The sequence below is a fragment of the Chaetodon auriga genome, chromosome 7 (assembly GCF_051107435.1).
Source record: "Chaetodon auriga isolate fChaAug3 chromosome 7, fChaAug3.hap1, whole genome shotgun sequence".
Taxonomy (NCBI): Eukaryota; Metazoa; Chordata; class Actinopteri; order Chaetodontiformes; family Chaetodontidae; genus Chaetodon; species Chaetodon auriga.
The window spans coordinates 14,256,467-14,277,391 of record NC_135080.1 but is presented as its reverse complement, the minus strand read 5'-3'; the positions used below and the strand labels follow the sequence as shown (position 1 = coordinate 14,277,391).

The 20,925-nt window shown below is 41.5% G+C and overlaps 1 protein-coding gene across 2 annotated transcripts in view; it reads left to right on the top strand.

The window, feature by feature from the left end:
* The window catches only part of fam168a (family with sequence similarity 168 member A), a 32,959-nt gene extending 16,953 nt beyond the window's left edge, over positions 1-16,006 (top strand). The window contains exons 2-8 of one of the 2 annotated variants that reach the window (XM_076734444.1): positions 72-179; positions 899-990; positions 4,403-4,483; positions 8,332-8,477; positions 9,335-9,521; positions 10,331-10,457; positions 10,677-13,839. In XM_076734444.1, coding sequence (XP_076590559.1) covers positions 118-179; positions 899-990; positions 4,403-4,483; positions 8,332-8,477; positions 9,335-9,521; positions 10,331-10,443 — 681 coding nt within the window. In that variant the 5' untranslated portion in view covers positions 72-117 and the 3' untranslated portion in view covers positions 10,444-10,457; positions 10,677-13,839. Of the gene's footprint in view, positions 1-71; positions 180-898; positions 991-4,402; positions 4,484-8,331; positions 8,478-9,334; positions 9,522-10,330; positions 10,458-10,676 lie in introns of both variants that reach the window. The other variant, XM_076734445.1, reaches the window with a different exon arrangement.
* The last annotated feature ends 4,919 nt before the right edge of the window (positions 16,007-20,925 follow it).

Sequence of the window (20,925 nt, the reverse complement as noted above, 5' to 3'; positions counted from 1 at the left end):
TTATTATTTTATTTTTTTTCCCTTTTTCCTGTGTTCGTTGTAATCATGACCTCTCGCTGTTTTAATTTCAGATTTGCATATCCACTTCCACTCCTTCCTCATTTGCATACAGCAAGAATGGCGAGCGGGCATCCCACAGACAAATTCAGTTTCATGTATCAACCAGACACGCACAAGAGGTACGGGGCACGCATGCACACACACTCACACACACAAACACGTGTACACCATTTCCCCATGCCCACATTCTCAATGAGCAGGTAAGTTGAAAGAATAGGGGAGCACTTGAGGTCTTTTCGTCCACATTGTGAGGTCGGGGGAGAAAGATGCTTTATGGGAGATGTAGTGTAAATGGCTGTGATATCAGGCACCTTCGCCCCAGCCATTTCAAGCACCTTAAATTTTTAGTGGCCACTTTTTTTTTTTTGTTCGGTCCTGCAGTGAAAACCAGGCCGGTAGAGCTCGCCCTGACTTTTTAGGTGCAGCAGTGAAAATGATCTGCAGCACTTGGCTAGCTGTATTTAATACCACACAGGAAACCGAAGCATTATTTTCAGTGGATCCATGCGTCCTTGTGCTTTCCTGTCTGTACTTGAGGCTTTTTTTTATTGCAGCAGTCTGTGTTTTTATAATACATGCTTATGTTGAGCCTACTTGAGGGTGAGGATTCACAGGGCTTGATTTTTCTTGTTGCATGCTGGCAGAATGCTTCAGCTGGATATGTCGCCTTAAGAACCTGGGTTTGGGATTAATGTACGTGATGAGTGCGTGCGTATGCTTGATAATCGTGACAATTTTCTTTCCAATTTACATGGCTTTCGTCTCTCTCCCCTCCATTTGCCTTCTGTCTTCTCTTATTCCCCCTCTCTGCCGCACTTTCTATTTCTCTCTTTCTCAGTAAGAACAGGTTATCTTCAGCTATGAATCCAGTCTACAGCCCCGTTCAGCCTGGCACCCCATATGGAAACCCTAAGAACATGGCCTTTACAGGTAAGACCAACACACACACACACACACACACGCACATTTTTCATTCTCTATAATCACGGTTTTAAGGATGACTGCAAGCGACAAACAACACTGCTGAGTCAGTGAAGGAGAGAAAGAGAGTTCTGCTAATGGCGGCTCGATGCTCCCAACAGTCCTATTAGAATGAAAATTGTTCAGCGATAAAACCCTCTTTTTCTCTCGTAGCTTGTGTGTTTTTTGCTCACTCGCCCCATCGTGCCTCCACTCTGTTGCCTTTCTGTTCCCATTTAGATTTTCTATGAATTCCAACAGGCAACAAATGATAAATCCAGCGCGAGCTTTAGAACATACCTTGAAACCAATGAGAAATGACAAACTCTACCAGGAGAATAGAATAATAGTGCTGCATCAGACTGTACAGTAACTCCATCTTTCTGCTTACAAAATAGGTGCTAAAGGTATTTATTATTCTCAGGCAGTCTGAACACACAAGATACAAAATGTGTTGTGTTGGTACTGTCACATTCAGAACGTATGGGAAGACCTCAGAGTGTGTCTTTCCAGTCCATAGAATGAAATGTCCTCAGTGGGCATTTGAACAGGCATTTGCATTTTGAGCCTAACAAACAGCATATGGTTGCTGCAGCAGAGAAGACATGTCACAGAAATGGGTCACAAAAATCTGAATTGTCTGTAAATATTTAATGCCCTAGAATTGTGACCCTGTGCCCAATAATGTAGTTTCCAAAAAGTGAGAAGTGATTAAAAAAATCAGCTCTATGATTATTATTCTGCTGTACAAATGAGTTGATGCAGGTTAAAAGGTGTTAGATAAGGAAAGTATGAGATAAGCCATCTTTTTGTGACCATTATCTCGACTGTGGTGAGAACATTAATGTCCCACTGAAGAAGCAGGAGGAAGCAGAACCTGGACCATGACCTAAAGATGTAATTGATTACATAGTGGAGCGTTTAATTTGATACAAGCACAGGCTTTCAGCATGAAAGGTTGAAGAACAAATTGATGAGATGCACTATGAAGATGGAAGAGCACTTCCTTTGAAAACCAGCCAGCAAACATGTGAGCTCGGACAAAGATGGAGTCAGTGTGTAACAGTAAGTAGAACATTGTGACCATGCAGATACGGAATTGAGACAAAGCCAGAGCAGCTCAGCATTTTGACATCCAAGTCCGCTGGTTAGATGTATTTCACCACAGTAAAGTATACCACAAAAGACACTTTTCTTGCTAGCCTGATGCAGAAGCACGATGCTGAGAATTTGCACTCTGATGCCATTTCACCAGCTACTCTGTGCTTCCGTTCCTCACTCTTCATCCTCAGTTCCCTTTTCTCCATCTTGAATACTGTTCTTGAATATTTTTTTTCCCCAAAAGAAGTGCAGAGTTTGAACTGCAGGTCAGGGGTGACAGCTGGAATGATGAAAGTTTAGATTATGTATTCATCACCGAGTTTGCATATATTCAAAATGGAGATTTGATGCAGTGAAATGAGAGTACCGGTGTAGCTCACAGTTATGTTCTTTTGTACATTTGCATGCAAACGAGAACATAGCAATGAATAAATAGAGGAAAGTGAGCCCTGATATATCTTTACTGCACTCTGTGTGGCCAAGTAGACCTCACCAGGAATAATTTACAGTGAGGGGCTGTAGTACAACTGTGTTTGTTTGTAATTTTTTATTCGGACATGTCTAAATTCAGTCACAGTTTCATTAGCAGTAAGCAGATATTAGCAATATTTGTGCTCGTCAGGAGCAGCAGTCATAATCGTTCCTCCCTTTCGCTTCTCGTTGATGGTTCAGTGTGTTTTAAAGGGATGTAACAGCATCTGGTGTGCTGTTGTATCTGTTGATGCAAGGCTTTGGATCACTGCATATAATGAATGGAACAAGTTAGCAGACATTTTGTTCAAAATCCTTTGAAGCATGCAGTGCTGCAGCTCATGAGCTGAGATGGTGTATTTTGGTATTTTCCCCATTGTGAAAGTGCCCAGACTCCATATTAAAGATTCAGCTGTCTGAAGTATTTTGCATAAGGCTGCAGGTGATAAGTGTCATGATCAAATCATCTGAGATTGAATGATGAGAATTAACTAATTGATTACTTTTTTTTCATTTGTACAGCGTAATATAACTGAAATACTTAAGATATTCAGTACAATCGTATAAGACAGAAAAGCAGTAAAAGCTCAGATTGGGGAAGCTGGACTCTGAGGATGTTTGGTGTTTTTGATTTGATAAATCACTCTTCAGTTACCAGTTATTGTCTACTAACTCTCTGTTCACTGATTAATTGTTTAATCAGCTAATAGTTTTAGCACTCTAATGCATTGTTAGTGTTGAAAGTAGCCACAATAACATTAAATTTAAAGGACCAGTGTGTAGGATTCGGGGGGATCTATGGCAGAAATGGAAAATGATATTCAGAACGATGCTTTCATTGGTTTATAATCACCTGACAATTAGAATCATTGTGTTTTCGTTACCTTAGAAAGAGCTTTTTATATCAGCAGAGGGTCCTCTTCCATGGAGTCTGCCACCATAGACTGCAACATGCTTGGAAAGGGAGGGGTGAGGCGAGAGGGATACAGTTGGTTGCAACCTGCAACCTCACCATCAGACACCCCTAAATCCTACACAGTGGGCCTGTTACTTCAGATTAATCGTTGCCACATTTTAACTTTAGTAATCTAAACTTTCTGCACAATCCCTAATAAAGCTATATTAAAGTGAACCGAGTACAGATTGGTTGAACCATCATGACCCTCAGACTCTGCTGCAGTGTGGATTGATGCATATATTTATCAGACCTGTTCCATCTGACTGTGGCTCAACCCAGACAGCAGACAGCAGTTAACGTTTGATATAGAAAGGTGCAAAGCTACAGAATAGATCTACTGCCAATAATAGCAAGCAGTGAGCAGCACGTCTCTCACTTCTATACTGCCATAACCCGCCTGCTTTCCCCCCTCACTGCCTCCTCTTTGTGTCACTCTGTCGAACTCGCACCTTTTTGCCAGTGAAAGCTTTTTCTCGGGTCAAAATGTGCTCCGTTTGTTCGATGTCTAATTGATGACGCACGTGCGTGTCTGGTGCGCGCGTGCACCCTCTTGCACGTGTCTGCTTGCATTGCTAATATTTCTGAGTTTGTCTCCTCCCACACCGTATTGGCAGGTGTGTCTCGTCTGTATGTAAGACGCATTCAGTCAACCATGTTATTGGTGCAGACATTTTTTAATGAGCGCCATCTGTGCACATCTTGCTGCAAACCAAATACTGCCCTGCGTGTGTGTATGTGTTTGTGCGTGCATGCGTGCGTATGTGTGTTTGTGTGTGTGTGTGCGTGGCCCTCTCTGTTTGTTAAGCTACAGTTTCTGATTTTTTTTTTTCTCTTGTCTGTGATGTCCTGCAGGCTATCCAGGAGGGTATCCTGCCACGGCTCCCACCTATACACCCAACCTCTATCAAACAGGAAGTCCTGGGTATCCACCAGGTGAGCCACAACACACACACACACACACACACACACACACACACACACATTTGCATTGTTTATATTAAACAGGGTAAAATCTTAAGAGAAAGGAGATAAAGTACAACTTAAAGATGGCTTTGTGACGGATTCATTGAAGCTTTATGTAAAGGACACACAGACACACGGGTATATGCAGATTGTTGACATTTTTAATGGTCAAACTGCAGCTTGCCTGCCCTTTGTTGAGTAAATGTGATACTGTTGCGAAGTAGAAAGAGAGCAAAATTAAAACGGTTCAAAACATGAGGGAAAAATCATAGAGTAAAAAATAAATGTGCAGGCGGAGCCAAAAAGTCAAGAGCATTATTGTGTTGCTCCCATTGAGGGGAAACAACTGCTATAGACAACAATGATGAAACCATCATCTGTGCAAACCTGACTCTATGATACTGTTACTGAGGCAAATTCATTCATTCAGTTCATCAGGGGTGAGCTTCAGATTCTCAGATCTCAGTAGGAAAGTCTCAGATTCATGAAATGTTTTTAAAGTAACTCTGTAAAACCCGAAGGACCTTGACCAACCAGTGAATGTGTCACCAATTTATCTTGACTAACTTTCAAAAATATGTTAGTCTTGCTCATGAGTAAACGTTGTAATCAGTCCGTTCACACTCTGAGAAGCAGTTGAGTAATGTTTTGGCTAGAAGTGAAAGTTAGTCAGTGTTTAGGTTAAGGCTGCGATACCGCTTAATGTGTTGAATAAATTACTCACTGAAGGAATTTTAATTTCAAGTCGGATGATCTATTACTGCAGCTGCACTCCATTTATGTGTTGATCATGCACATGCAACCACCGGCGAATATTGTTTTCCCACATTTTTGAGAGTTATTTCTGAGTCATGTTTTCTGTCGTAGAAAATGAAGTAATACCACAATCAGTCCTGCTTCAACACGTGTTTCCTCACAGTATATTCTGAGCGATCAGAAGGCGCCTAAAGGGCATTGATGGTGAAAGAATCAGAGGCTAGCCAGGAACAGCTGCCAGTGGCCTTATAGCAGAAGATATTTACTCTGCTGGGCTTCAGTGTCTGGTCCCCTCAGCAGATGGGAATAACAGTTGTCTCAGGGTTTTCCAGATATGGCATGCCTGTATAGATTGTATACTGATAGATTACTGTGATGGGGGTCTTGAACTTTTCAGCAGAGAAACCCAGACTGAACCCAGCACCACCTCACTCGTAGTCATTGTCTTTCGGCATAAATGCTGTTATTTGGAGATATTCCATAAACATGATGACACAGTTTGGATTCAAGCCTAATCATGCGCTGCTGCCTTGCAGCTGATTTTTTTTTTTTCCACTGTACGGTCATATGCTTCATATAAATTGGCTTGGGGGAAAGCATGAAAAGATTTTAAAGCACAAACCAAATTCTCATCCCGTGTGTTTGCTAATCTCAAATTTTGAATCTTTTCATCATTTAAGGTGTGTTTTGTAGCACCAGTGATTCAGGATTTCTGAGCACATTTGTTCATTGATTGGCACAAAACATCATAATGTATACAGACTAAAAAATATTGAGGAATAAGAAACTCAAAAAGAACAATGAAGTCCTTTTGGTGACATGGTATGATATGAGCAAATGTTTCAAGATTGATTCAAATGTTTGTCTTGGAAAGCCATAAGCCGATCATCATCTGAATGAGAAAATATTTGGAAAGTGTTAATTACTATGAAAAGCTTTGAGATCAGATTTTCTGAACACGCGGGGTGGATAGCTGCTCGAATTGTCTCCTGTTCTCCTGAATTTTAAGTATCTTTTTTACAGGCAGGATGGGTTTGTAGAATTCATCTGTGCCTCTTTTGAAGCCCCTCTCCTCTCGTCCCCTCCCCCAGTTTGGTTTTATCTTTTGGAAGTCTAACAAAATATCAGGTATGCTTTGGCAAAGCTCAGCCAGCTTTGTTCCAGCTAAGGACTTGAACCAAATTATTGAAGCTGTTGAACTGCACGTCTCTTTCTGTGCGTTCTGCAATGCTTAACGTACTCCAAAATGTAAGTGTTAAGATTTTTTTTAGTGCTAGACAAACATCAACCTCCAGACCGGGCAGCTGTGGTCTGATTAGAAACATTTCTTGGTCAATGTCATTATTTCTCAAGACCACTGAATAGACAAACTGTTTTCTATCAGCAGGGCTTTTGTGGGATTGTCACACACCATTGTCCTCTAATGCCCTGCATCCATGTTAGAGCAAAGAATGTGTCGAGAGCATGCACACACATACACACACACACTTTTAGACACACATAACAGCTCCGGCATCTCTTTGTTCCCTTGTCCTTGTGTGAGAGAAGCCCTTTCATAAGCTCAGCAGCAGCAACTAGCTAGTAGCATGTTTGACCTTCAGGCTCCTCCAAGTGGCGGATCAGAGGTACTGCACCCCACAGAGTAGAGCCCAGTGCACAGCAGACGTTGATGCAGTGGTGTGAACCGAATGCCTTCACTGTCCTACAGGACATCTCAAGCTTTTTCAGCCTTTCTGATATCGTGTCAGTGAAATGGTGACTGCTCTTTAATCATGTTTGAAGGGTTTCTTTCTGTGCCACTGAGGTTGCTAAGTTACTTGACTGTATATTGCTCCATAAAAAGGTGAATGTACTCCAAATACATCGAGGTACAAATGTTATCTTCAAAGAGCATGCAAAGACTGGCTAAATGAGGTGTTTTTAGACACGCAAGCCCTTGGCTGTATTGTTTTGAGACTCAGAGCCTATTTAAAGACAGAACCAGTCCCCCATCTGGTGGAGTTTGTAGGAAATGCAAAAAACAACACACATTTGGATTGGACTGCAGTTGGACTGTTTTGACTCCTAATTACTCTCTCAATAATTGGATTAATTGTTAGTCTATAATACGTTAGAAAACAGTGAAATATATTTCTGGAGTCCAAGGTACCCTCACAAGATGTCAGCTCAAGACTCAAAAATATTCAATTTAAGATAATTAAGACAAGAAAAGTGGATGAACTGTCAAATGTTTAGTATTTTTGCTCGAGAAATGACAAACCATTAATCGACGAATCAAATAGTTGAAATAAACTGTTTGAGGGATTTGCATGTTTTTGAAATAAATTGGTCTGATTGTGGGTTTTACTGATTTGTTTTCTGCAGGTCCAACCAGCCCTGATGTTGTTTGGGGTTTATGTAGAGTAGAATTATTAAGAAAACTCAAAGTATGCTGGCCCAAAGTAATAATACAATAAACAGAAAACAGCTGAGGTTCAGTTCAGAATTGCCTTTTCAAATGGTAACATCTTCAAGTCAAATAATTTAACTTAACTAAAAATTATATCATCCATTTTTATTAGCAATGCATCACATGACTGCACGTGTGAGCAGATTACCATGTGACTCTGCAGCTGCCCTCAGCAGAGCAGAGCATTTCAGCATCTTGAAGCTCATGTTTTTGGTTCTTCCACCCACAACTTTAATATTTCAGTTCACTCTCACTGCTCTCATCAGCACCGTTTCCAGCACCAAACAGCAGACAAATAAAGTCAGCAAGTCGGTGTTAGAGGAGCCTCTCGCTGCTAAAGAGCGACATACTGTCCTCAGGAGTTAGTGGAGAGTGAAATGGACCCGAGTGAATATTGTGCTTAAAACTCCAAATAAATGCTTAAGTTGCTATTTGCCATGAAGTCCCTGTATCTCTTAAAAGGTGATAATATGTTAGTGTTGTGTTCACAGCTTGTTGCACTGTCCCAGAATTCACACACTGCAGGTTCACAAAAACAAAACCTCATCAATGATGTCATTTATTTCTAAATGTTCCTCATTTTCCCCCCGTTTTTTCTTTTGTCTGTTTTTAGGATATACTTCAGCAGGCACCCCATACAAAGTGCCCCCCACTCAGTCAAATGGAGCACCCCCTCCCTACACCCCAACCCCCACCCCGTACCCAACAGCGATGTACCCCATCCGCAGTGCCTACCCTCAGCAGAACATATACGCACAGGTAAGGACGCTGAAGTGGAGCTGACAGCGTTCCCTCAGAGACACGCTCCGTGCTCTGCAGCTGAAAATGTCCGTCAGGTTGGTCGCGTCGTGTTTGTTCAGCTGGTGGTGCCCTTTAACTTCATCTCTAGGTTGCTTGATTACACATCACAGCATATGAAGGTGACAGGTTACAAATGAAACATCAAATGGTCCTTCATCTTTGCAGTGTTTGTGAATTTCAGCTAAAACTAATTAGCGAATGAGGGAAAACATCTATTTTTGTCCTGTGCGGTCAGATCTGCAGAAACTGTCTTTTATGTAACGTTTCCTCTCTTCTGGCTTCAGGGATGTAGCTCTGATTCAGACCTTGTACCATGTTTAGTGTGGATGACATTGACTGAAAAGGGAATTTCCTCTCAATTAGATAATAAAAACCATGCACTGTCAGTATGTGAACCGTGGTTTAATGGAGAACGCAGAATTATTTGAATTTAAGTGATTGTTTGTTTTGTTGTAATGTTAATATGATTTTATGTGCAAGAATCAGTTTGATTAACATCCCGAAGGAGCTCCCAGAAACTGAACTCAGAAACAAAACCGGGACTTTAAAGTCCACAGCGTGTTTTCCACAGAAAAACCTGAAGGATTGAGCAACAGATTAAAAAGCACTGGCTTCGTTTGAGATGCGATCATACGATGCCGTGCATATTTTTCATGGTTGAATAGATGTTTGAAAAGAAAAGTGCAGAAGCAGGAGGAGAGACGTTAAACAGTCCTCTCAGGCTTCCTTCAAATAAAATCAACATTAAAATTTTATAATAAGCTTCATGAATATCACGCACCCCCAGCAACCCTCGCCTGTGTTCCTCCTGACAGGGAGCGTATTACACCCAGCCAGTGTATGCGGCTCAGCCACATGTGATCCATCACACCACCGTGGTGCAGCCTAACAGCATCCCCTCCACAGCCCTCTACCCTGCCCCCGTCCCCGTACCTGCTCCTCGCAACAACGGCATGGCTGCCATGGGGATGGTAGCTGGGACAACCATGGCCATGAGTGCAGGTAAGACCGGAGCGGCTGCCTCTGAGGCGTTGTTTATTTCAGTTTTCAGACCTGCTGGCATTGACGCCTCGGTTGTTCTCCTTGACTGTAATCTGATTTGAAGTCATTTCTTTATACTGGAGACAGTTTCTTGCACAGGCATGTTTTTTTTTTTTTTATCTTGCTCACTGAATTTGTGTAAAGATGTTGTGCTGAGAGCTCCCTTTTGTTTCTGCTTGTGTATTTCATAGATTTTATGTGCTTGGCAGGGTCAAGAGGTAGATGAGATCAGACACGTCCAAACGACTCCATGTAGGGCTGCGAGGCTGAAGGTTTTTGTTCCAGCCAATCAAGAGCAGGCCCGATTCGACTAATCAGCCATCTGAAAACTGAGATCAGCTGATTAAATGAGTCAAGCCTGTTGTGCTCCTGCTTGATTGGAATGAGAACCTGCAGCCATGTGAGCGGTTATGGAACAGTCTGGATATGCCTGGATTGTTACTGTGCTTTTTCTATGAAAGTAAAGTGAACATGTCTGGATTTTGGACTGTTGGTTGGACAAAATAAGACACTTTAGGTGTCACCATTGGCTCTGATGACTTGTGAAGGGCAGTTTTTGCAATTTGTTGACATTTGATTGGCCAAAATGAAGTGTATTATGAAAATAAAATTAACTGATAGTGAGTTACACCTCGAGTGTAAATTGATAGTCGCCCGCCTTCAGTGTTCATGTTACATGTGCAGGGTAGGCACTACAGACAAATCCTTGCTAGCTCTTCACCAGATGGATTAATTAATGGCTCATTAATGGTGTCGGTAACTTCCTGCAGGGACCCTGCTGACAACGCCCCAGCACCCCCAGATTGGAGGACACCCAGTTACTGTGCCAACCTACAGGCCACAAGGGACACCTGGGTACAGCTACGTACCACCTCACTGGTAGAGCCCACCCATCATGTGAGTGTCTGCCCTCCTGCTGTTTGCTTTTTCCTCTTCGAGATGTTCCTCGCCTCCCCAATTTTCTCTCCTCCATCTGTTCCCTCCACCTCCACCTCCTCTCCTCCTGTCATTCCTTTTTGTGTGTGTGTGTGAGCAAACCGTCTCGCTTTTCCTCAGAGGTCCTTGGCCGTCTTAAATCAATCACCGACATGTACCTGTGCTCTTCTTTCCCACCAGGTCTGGAGTCCACCATCGTATGCAACTGCTCAAATCTTACACGGGCTCCCACTGGTAACCACGGGAACTCGGCACCTGTCTGCAAGAACAAAACTAAAGTGCAACAGCCACTTTACTATTATTGTTATTGTTATTATACGACATTCTCTAACGTTTTTTTTTCCAGAAGCTGCTTTTATTTTTTTATTTTTTTTCTCTGTTCATTTGCCAACCAGTCATTACCTTATTTTGTATGTTTTTTTGTTTTGTTTTTTTTTATTTCCTCACACTCTTTTGCTGTGTCTGTCATTGGAACTCCAGAAGGACTCTTGACCAACCGCGGGTGTCAGTCGCTCCTGTTTCTGTGTTGTGCTGGTGTGTGTGGTCCTTCCTGCTGCTGCTCAGTTGGCTGGAAAATATTGGGCACTTATTCCTCATTATCATCTCCATCAGTCACTACAAAGACTTATTGACTTATGCTGCCAAATTTTCTAACGACAAGATATCAGCACAGGGTTTTTAACATAATTAGGATTTTTTTTTGTTTTTTTTTTTTTGGGTGGGGGGGTGGGGGGTATTTAATTCTTAAATACTCTTTCTTTTTTACCACACTCAACTGAATTTTCCCACCTTTGTTCTTCCTTCCTTTTTATCCTTTTTTTCTTCATTTTGTTTTATTTTCAGTTTAATCTCGGTCGTCTTCCAGCGCGAAGCTGTTTGTCCGGCGGTAGTCAGTCCATCGTCCCTGCCGTTACGTCTCCGTGCGAGTGCCATGTCGCTGCGAGCACTTACTGACCATTACCCATCTCTGCTGAGTGTCCCATTGTGTCCACATTAGCATTAGTACCTAGTACACATGAAGAAAACATCATCTGCTTCATGCTACATGCTATGCAGGCTAGTATGTTATGACAGTATCAAAATCTTAACCTTAGCGTAGGTCAGTACATTTAGAAAATGTGCAAATATTTATAATAACCGTGTCAACAGCATGGGTGGTCGTGCACACTTTCTCAAATGCTCACACACACACACACACACACACACACACACACACACACACATACACACACAGGGGCTCGTTGATGTGTACTTCATCACTTATTGGCACTTACTGTACAATTCCTCCAGTTATGTTGTTATAGATCAACACACAAACACTAGCAAATGCGCACACACGCATGGCACGGATTTCTCGGGGTGTGCGTGGCAGACAGCAGAGAGGGAGTTTAAAGGGATTGTGTTGGCGGGGGGAGAGGAGACGACGAGGAAGGAGGGGGTCACGTGTTCACAGTCGGTTGTTTCATTTCAAGGTACAAAACGTTTGAGTTTGTGACGGCTCGCCTGTAAGAGACTGCGCAGACACGCCGCTGCATGTGTTGTGCGTTGATTGTCTCACTGTGATTCTTTCGTCTCCCCCTCCTTCCTTCCTTCCTCCAGGCGAGGACTAGTGACCAAACACTCAACAGATAGAGACTCAGCTAATAATGGACCAGTCAAGTAAATGTGCTGATAGATGGATAGGATCCAATCCACTCGTCCATTCCATAGTGCCATGAGTGCTGAAGAGACCAATGGCAAGCATGGTTGTGCACCACATTTAGGAAGAGATTATGTCCAATCAGAAGGCTGCGCTTTGTATACAGCAGGTTCATGTCATAGGGATGTTTTGTTATTCCCAGAATTCGGGTCCAGATTTTTAACTTTGTGGGTATCGCCGTGTGAACTGCTCGGACAAAATTCGAGTACTATCATCAGAAAAGTGCAGCTTTCAATATTCATGGCTATAGGGGATATTCAGAATTAGTAGCCAGAGTGCAGAGCTGTGGCGATGCAGTGTCACTCAGATTTGAACCGGGTCAGTCCAGCGTGACCCTCAGGAGCTAAGAGGAGGTTTCATGAGAAGGAATTATCCATTTTTTTCACGGTGCTTTTCATCTGCCAGAGTCAGAGATTTACACATATCTGCTTCTGCTGACTGAGTTTAAACATTGTTCTCCATTCAGGCTACACTTTTGAGCCAATGAGACCTGGGGCCGGATTCACAAACATTCTGAGGCTGTTCTCAGCAAGGGGTCCTAGTTTAGGAGGGATTCAGCGAACTCTGAGCAATGAAAGGACAACATTCACCGAAGCGAGGAGGTGTTGTTGACCTCGTTGCTGGGTGTGATGCATACTTTAAATGGTGTGATTGGTTGATTAAAAAGGCAAGCCTTCTTTAACCAGTTGACACGCTGATAGTTGTTTGTGTGATCACTCTGCTGATGAAGGTCGCTCCAGACTCAGACATCTTAGTGTTATGATCACTTCTCATTTCTGGCATTGTTGTGCTGGCTGGGAGATGCGAGCACGACCACAAACATTATCCCTGTACCATCTAATCTGTAGCCTCTCATTAACTCACTGTCATTCGGCATTTGGAGAATAACTCTCCTCCCTCTTTCCATTTCCTCCTCTGCTTAAGAAACTCTTAAAAGTCCTCCACTATACTCCTAACAGGTTTTCACCTGAAGAGCGCTCTCAAGGTCTAAGACGCTTGGTGAATAACTCTCATCCTTACCAGGATCTAGTTTTAACTGTGAGGGGAAGCGTCATCATTTCGTCACTAAGAGTAACTCTTTGCACAAGGAATGTTTATGAAAACGGCCCCTGGACCATATGCAGCCATTTTCTGTTGCCTTTTTATGTTTCTACATGTAAAGGCATTGATGACCCATTTCTCAAACTCTGCACAAACACACACACACACACACACACACACACCCACACCCACACACCCAGACACCCCCAGTAGTGGTGGTGGGGTTTAATATTTAGATGAGGCCTGTTGTATTTTTCAGGATTTACGCAAAAAGAATAAGACTCCGATCGCAACTTCATGATCTGTAGAGGACAGATTAGTATGACAAAAAGCATTTACTGCGCGGGTATGTATGTGAAGTGGTTTGGTATTGCAATAAAATAAGAGGAAATGCCTCCAACTGTTAACATACAGTAATTATTTTATCAGCGTTTTGAATTGATTTTTAAGAAATGCTTATTGTTGTAATCTCTAAATATGGATTGCAGGCTCTGTATGCAGCCTCCATTCAATAATTATTACAGTTACTGCTAAGAAGAGTAGAACATATCAAGAATTTGGGTATTGAGTAACTTTGTGAGGAAGTATTGCACAACATAAGACAAAAAAAAAAAAACTTGACTATAATTTAATGCTAAGTAACAGGTACCTAGGCTTTGTAGTGCAGGAGGGAGGAAGAAGCAATTTATATTGTAATTAAAAATAAAACAATAAGGTCGAGTGTTTGAGGTATTCTTAGTCCAGATGTTTGTACACTAGTAGGTTAATTCTCAAGAAAATATTACATAATACCGCTGTCGGATGAAAACCGTCGATCTTTGAGCCTTATTTTTAAATGACCCTTTTATTTTAGAAGATCTCGCGTGGACGTTGTCAGCATGAGGGTCGTGAAATGTTCCCACCATCGTAAGGGTCTCGCATATTTTAATTCAAGCCAGTGAAACTGAAGAGATGCAGGAACTGGATTTTCTTGCGACAGCAGTAATGTTACTCGTCATTAGGATTTATTTAACCAACCACTACTTCTGTCAGTATTTCTCAGTTAAAAGCTTTTTTTTTTTGCTTTTTTTTTTTTTTTTGGTTTATTTGTTTGTTTGTTTTCTTCTTTCCCTCTGGTCAATTGAGCATAATGGGTATGCATAATATTCAGGTGTATTTCACTATAGCATTGGATCTCTAAGTTAAAAATGCATTATATTTATACAGCAACAGTGGTACAGTAATGTATTTCTAGCTAAGCATGGTTGCATCAGTGTGGCAGCTACTGTTTGTGCTTTTAATATATTTTTTAATCTGTTCTGCATATCTGTCACGGGGGGGGGGGGGGGGAGTTGAGACGAGGTCTTGTAAATAAACTTCAGGACTTGTGGAAATTGTTGTCACCAAATTCCCACATTTTTTGTAATTACTGCCTGGACTTACAGACCTTGACGAAGTAGAGGATTAATGACAGAACTGAAATGGATAGCTGTTTTTCTTTTGTTTTTCATTTCTTTTGGAAGCCATCTTTGCGGTCCATTTCTGTTCCGTGTGTGCAAAGATGTACAGCGAAGTCTTGAAAGCCCTCAGCCGCCATGCCCTTTGTTGTGTGCCATATTTCACCGACAGTTGTTTGCTAAATATTAGTTTCTTCTCCTCAGTAACTGGTGAATTCTGAGTCCTTGTTCTGTCAGTCTTCCTGTGAATCTGTGTTTTCCTATTGCTGTCCTATTTCTCACATCGTTGTTAATGCGTATTGCCTGCCTCACCTTTTAGCTTTCTTACTGGTTTCACTTAGAGGCCATTTTGCATCCCTCCAACCGTTCAGACATTTCATTTTAAGTCATTCGTGGATGCAAAATGATGCTCTGCTCCCTCCCATGTCCTCTCACACGCTCACCTTTTTTTGGCCTTTATGTGCTTTCAGTCTGACCTTTGCGACCCTGTCTCAGTAGCAGTCATATCAATCTGTATTGAATCAGATTTTTATTGGCATTTCTGAAATCTCCACTAGATGTCGCCACCGACAAAGTCTGGAAGCAGTTCAAGGCTTTGAGCCAAAATGATAAATTAATGATTAAGTGGTGTGATTGCCCTTTAAGAACCAGATAGCACTGAGATGTTCCTCTGGGTGCCATCTTTAGATTTTCAGAAATGAAACAAAAAATAGACACCAAATAAGGTTTTTATGTGTTATAGGAGGAGGAGGTCATCAAGTTCAGCAGAAATCTTGAGTTTTTCTTTTCTGGGCTGTGGACCAACGCTCTTAAAATCAGTGTGTTTTTAACGTGGAGCCTCAGTGGAGAGGCAGACCCACAGAGCATCAGCTGAAGGTGAAGGTCCTCCTTTCACTCCATTCCTCGCCGCTCATCGATTTCAATTTGCACTTAAGTGAAAATGGACAGTTGAACACTCGGATGTGTTCAGGGAGCAGAAATGCAAAGTTGTCTTAACCATGAGTCTTCTATCTTCTTATCGTGTTGTCCTCGGTGACACGAGGGCCGCTCTGTTCTTCTCTCCACCATATTTAAGTCTTGCAGAATCATTCATCACGCCTCTCCCTCCATCTCCCCCCCCTCCCCTCTCTCTTCTTTTTGCCTTGCAGTTGCTAAGTCTTAGTTTTTTGTTTTTTTTTCATGAGTATAAATTAAAACACTACTATCACAGTGAATAGTAGCCTCTTAAATGTCTTTGATGTTCTGCCGCAGCTTTTTAATTTCAATTTGTCAGATCTCTCTTAGTTTAATTTGACACTAAATGTGATGCAAAAAGTGGAAATTCCTTGTCTTCCAAAAAAAAAAAGAAAAAAAAAAAAGCATACTTGTATCCCGCCTGGGCCAAGTATTAGGAACAACCCCATCTTTGGAAGTTTTAGTTTGGTACCCAGTTTGCACATGCTATGGTATATCTGTTACCGTAAGGTTGTGTTTGAAACAGAAGCCCAACGTCTTTTCAGCGTTGAGAGAAGTGAATTGTATGTTAGCTATTTGGTCCAGAGTGAAGGACCAGCGTCAGGCTTGTGATATGAAGTGTAAATCTGTTTTTAATTTGTTTTTGGATTTTTTTTTTTTTCTTTTTTCTTTTTCTTTTCTTTTTTTTTTTTTTTTTTACGTTTTTTTGTTGTTGAGGGTTTTTTTAAGATCAGTTAGTGATCTTAGTACTATAACTAAGCCAAGTTTGTAATTGTATATTTACTGTAAAATGTAGAACATTGAATAACTATTAAAATTTTCCTATAAAAGGAAGATTGTCTTGTGTGGCCTTTTTTACTGCTGTATTTTTTTTCCTTTTAGGGTAAATCTGGTTTTTGAAAACTGGAATATGCCTCAGCAGTCGCCCTCTGGGATTTATCCCCTGATACTGACAGGAAGCAGATGTGATTCTGCATGTTCGGTTCAGCTCCACACAGACTGAAAAGTTGTGACATTTTCCTAAGATAAGCCTAATATGTGTTTAATTTGCAGCATGTAAGTGACAGCACAACAATGCGTTCTCCTAAAATGGATGAAACAGTAACAGATGCATCAGTAATGGTGGAAGAAGAAGTGAGATCCTTCAGTAAGAGTACAAATACCACACTGTGAAAGTACTGTTACAAGTGAAAGTATGTCAGAATAATCAGGAAAATGTACTAAAGTGCATTTCAAATATTAAAGATTAAAGTACTCAATGCAGAGATAATATCCACTGTGACTGTTAGACTATTATATACTATATCATTAGATTATTATTACTCATGCATTGATGTTAAAGCACTAAAGCTGTCAGACAAATGTAGTGAAGCTAAAAGTTCAACATTTCCCTCTGAGACGAAACAGAAAAAGAAAGCATGAAAAAAAAACCTCCAGTAAACAACAAGTACCTCAAATTTGTACTTAGGTGCAATACTCGAGTAAATGCGAGTTAAATTCCACCACTGAAAGTCACAGCCTCACCCATGTCCATCCCTGTTAAATGGGCGAGTCACAAATCCCCAAAGACTTATTGTACTAAAAGCAAATTTTGCACTTAAATTAGATTATGTACTATACCCCCTATTAAAATGTACAGCTGACCTTTAATTTATCAATTTGAATTTTATTTGTGTATCTCCTTGTGCTGTGATGTCCTGCAAACACAAATGTACAGTGTATGATTAGTGTATGATGTAAAGACACATTTTCAGAGCAGCAGCTGAAAGCACACAAACTGAAACCAGCAGAGTTGGACGTAATATCCATTAGCAAAAGTTCTAGGTCAGTCGAGCACTATTTCACAGTGTCACTTGACATCAGCTCCGCAACTTAAGCCGGCAAAACAATCTCGCCACAAGATCCGTCTGTGGTGAGGTGGTTTTGGGAAGTCCGACTGCACGTTAAGAAACATGGGAGGAAACGATGCCTGACCCACAATCCGTTCAACAATCGCTTTATGAATGCTGCGAGGAAGGAAACACGCTCAGCTTCGCCGGGCCTCAAGGACGTGCGTGTGTGCTGTGGAACGTGTTTTGGTGGGAAACACTGAATGTAAACATAACTTTTGTTGACGTACTCCAAAAATGTGCTTAACTTTTGTTTATTAAAACAAGGGGAACTGCAGAAAAGCTGAAATGTGGAAATCTCGTTAAGTGGAAGTGCTGTCAGGATTTTAGATTTACTGAGGTCAGGAGTCTTTTATCAACTACTCATCGACAATACTGAGTCTAAACACATGGAAACAAGCCGAAAGAAGCCCACCACATGTATGTTTTTAACCGCAGGACAAAACCTCACTCCAGGTTGCTAAAAAGACGCGATGTCACTGTCCTCAAAGGCAGCTTTGGCCTGAAAGAAGCCATCACAGGACTGACTTCACCCTCCAGAATCATTCTAACAGCGGACTTTCCCTTTAATGACACATCCATTGTGCTGTTTCAAAAACAGGTTGATGTCAGGACACCGACACTGATTCACAGAACAGTCTGCTTTCAAATAGAAGAAGCAGAAAACATTATTTCCTCTGTGGCTGGAATGGATGGACAGCCAGCAAACACGCACTCTTTCACTTCTCTCTGCATCCATCGCCAGACATCCTACTGGGTTGTGCAATACCAGCCACCACTGAGCAAACACACACCCTTTTTATGCACAATGCCCCGCCAAACACACACACACACACAATCATATCTTTATCCTAAGTTGACTTCTGCTATAATGCAGGTCAGACAAGTGATAATTCTTCATGAAATATGTAAGCTTTTGTGGATACTTCAAGGAGTATTTTTCAGTCCGAAATTTGAGTTTCAGAGGTTTAAATGCTGTTAACTCTCACCTACTACCACACACACACACACACACACACACACACACACACACACACACACAGACATACACACAGGCTATCACAATCAACGCTCTAATCAATGCCACAATGTGAGTGATGAATCAAAGTTTGCTTATGTTGCACTTTTCACACAGGAAATGCATTAAAGGTAAGACCAACTTCTGCTGAACATCAGCCACTGTAGCCAGTAGTGTGCGAAAATGTTTCTAATAAACAAAGAGGATGTCATTTCTAGGGGGTTAGCACAGGAACGCGGAGACAAGAAGTGTGAGAACGGAGTTGGGGTAGCGAGTGCTGATGATAACGAGCGGCCATGCAGGTTCATCACTGACTAACTAATGACTTAATTTCTCATCTGCTGGGATCCTGCAGGCCAGATCACACCGCAACACATGGCCTCCCAGCATGAGCTCTGAATCTCCTCCTGAAGTACCTCAACAAGAGGCCAAGATTCTGCATCTGTGTGTCAGCGGCTTTGTCTCAGCTCGTCTCTTGAGCTTTTGTTTGAGCGAGCGTTTAGAATAAAAACACTTCTGTGTTTCAGCTGGTGTCTTTTTCAGCTAATCCGTGATGTATACTAAGTTTTTCATGAGTACTGCAGCTGTTCATCAGAAAGGTATTTGCATATAAACATTTATTGTCAATGCCTGTCAACAGCAGAGATTGAATGCACTATCTAGCATGAAGAAATCAGCTTTAATAAATCATCATAATCCAATAATCTTTTATTGTATAAGTGCACTAATTCTACGTTGTGCTGTTTCATCATAGATTCCTACACAAAAGTGCACCTGCACATGTTTTCTCTTCCTATCTCTGATAAACGGTTACTCAAGGAGGAACAGCACATCCTACAAAGTGATTTTCAGAGAGTAACGCTGTGTTCAAATCCTTTTGAGTCTTATTCCTCCAGGTTTATTAGATTGTGGTTAATGTTAAATGAGAACTAGTTAAACATTAGAGTGCATACTGGGTGCTGTACCGTGTGCATGTGTTTAAACTGTCAGTATTCAGACTCATTTGTGTGTATCTAACTGATTTGATCACCCACAGCTCTTTGAGCAGACATCAGGTAAATCATCACGCCCTGCTGCAAACTGCAGACATACTTGCACACACACAATTAGTTTTGACATTAAATGCTGGTTTCAGGGATTTTATGATGCAGTGACAGTGATGGACAACCCGGAAAAACCAGATACAAGTTGTAAAAACATTCCATCTCTCAGTGAAATTAAGCCGGAGGGCTTTTCTCTTGGATTAGGATTGAAATAGTGTGTGAACACAGCGAGTCACGCACTACACTTTTTGCACTAAACAAAATAAAAAATTTGACTTAAAAAGAAAAAAGATTTTCAAAAAGTTGGGTGTCAGTCGTTGCCAGCGAGCAGAGAACAGCGCTGCATTGTATCTGTTTACAAAGCACTTTTTGGATATCTTCCATGTCTTACGCTCAGTTTCATGCTGCTCTGGTCCGAAGACTGTTCAGACCTTGAAAACCATCATGTTAATTCTGCGATTGGGAAAGTGGCTCTGAAATACTCCACACCAGCGAAACACTTTGCATGAGCTTGTAAAAACAGGCAAGCTGATCCCTTTTAATCGATTTAAATCGCGTTTGACTCACCTAGAGCAGTGTGAATGCATGTGTTAGCGTCCTTGGCCCATTTGTTGTATAATGTGTTGGTGTATACTGCACCGCTTGTGCTGTAATCAGGGCGCCAGCCGTATCTGTTTGAATAAAGCTTCTAATAACAATAATAATAATAATTTAGCTCAAGTGGTTTACATGAACCTCAGGGTCATCACAACATGTGGAGGGAAACATCTTTTATGGGACACCACACACAAAGATTATTTGGTTTAGCTTTGGGTTGTTGGAACTAATTTCAGTGAACCTGTCACACATGCAAACATTAAGACCAGTCCAGCAGTGAGCAGCACAAAATCAAATTCAAAGTGTTTACGGGTTCGGAGATATACTGCATAGTTATGTAACATGCTTTTGCACTCCGCTACAGCTGGCCCCCTTTCTTGAGGATGTGTTTGTAAAGGTGGAGCTCTTCGAGGCGTGCTATTGTCGAACAGATGCAAAGACGGGTGGAGGCCTGAAAAGACTGCTGTTGGATCAGAGAGGCTCTTACAATACTCCACAACCATTATGAAATTTGCTGATTAAGCGTGATAAAGTCCACTTCCCTGTCTGCACACGTCTTCAATTTCAACATGACAAATGAACTCATTCAGAAGAAGAGGTCTGATGGATGACTGTTCAGAAATTTAATCTTTTAAGTGACTTGACCCTATTTCATATATTCATTTTCTCTCTCAGCGGCAGAGAGACACAATTAACCCCTTTGTCTTTTATTCTATTTGCTGCGGCTGACATTCAGTTTTATCTGGCCTTAA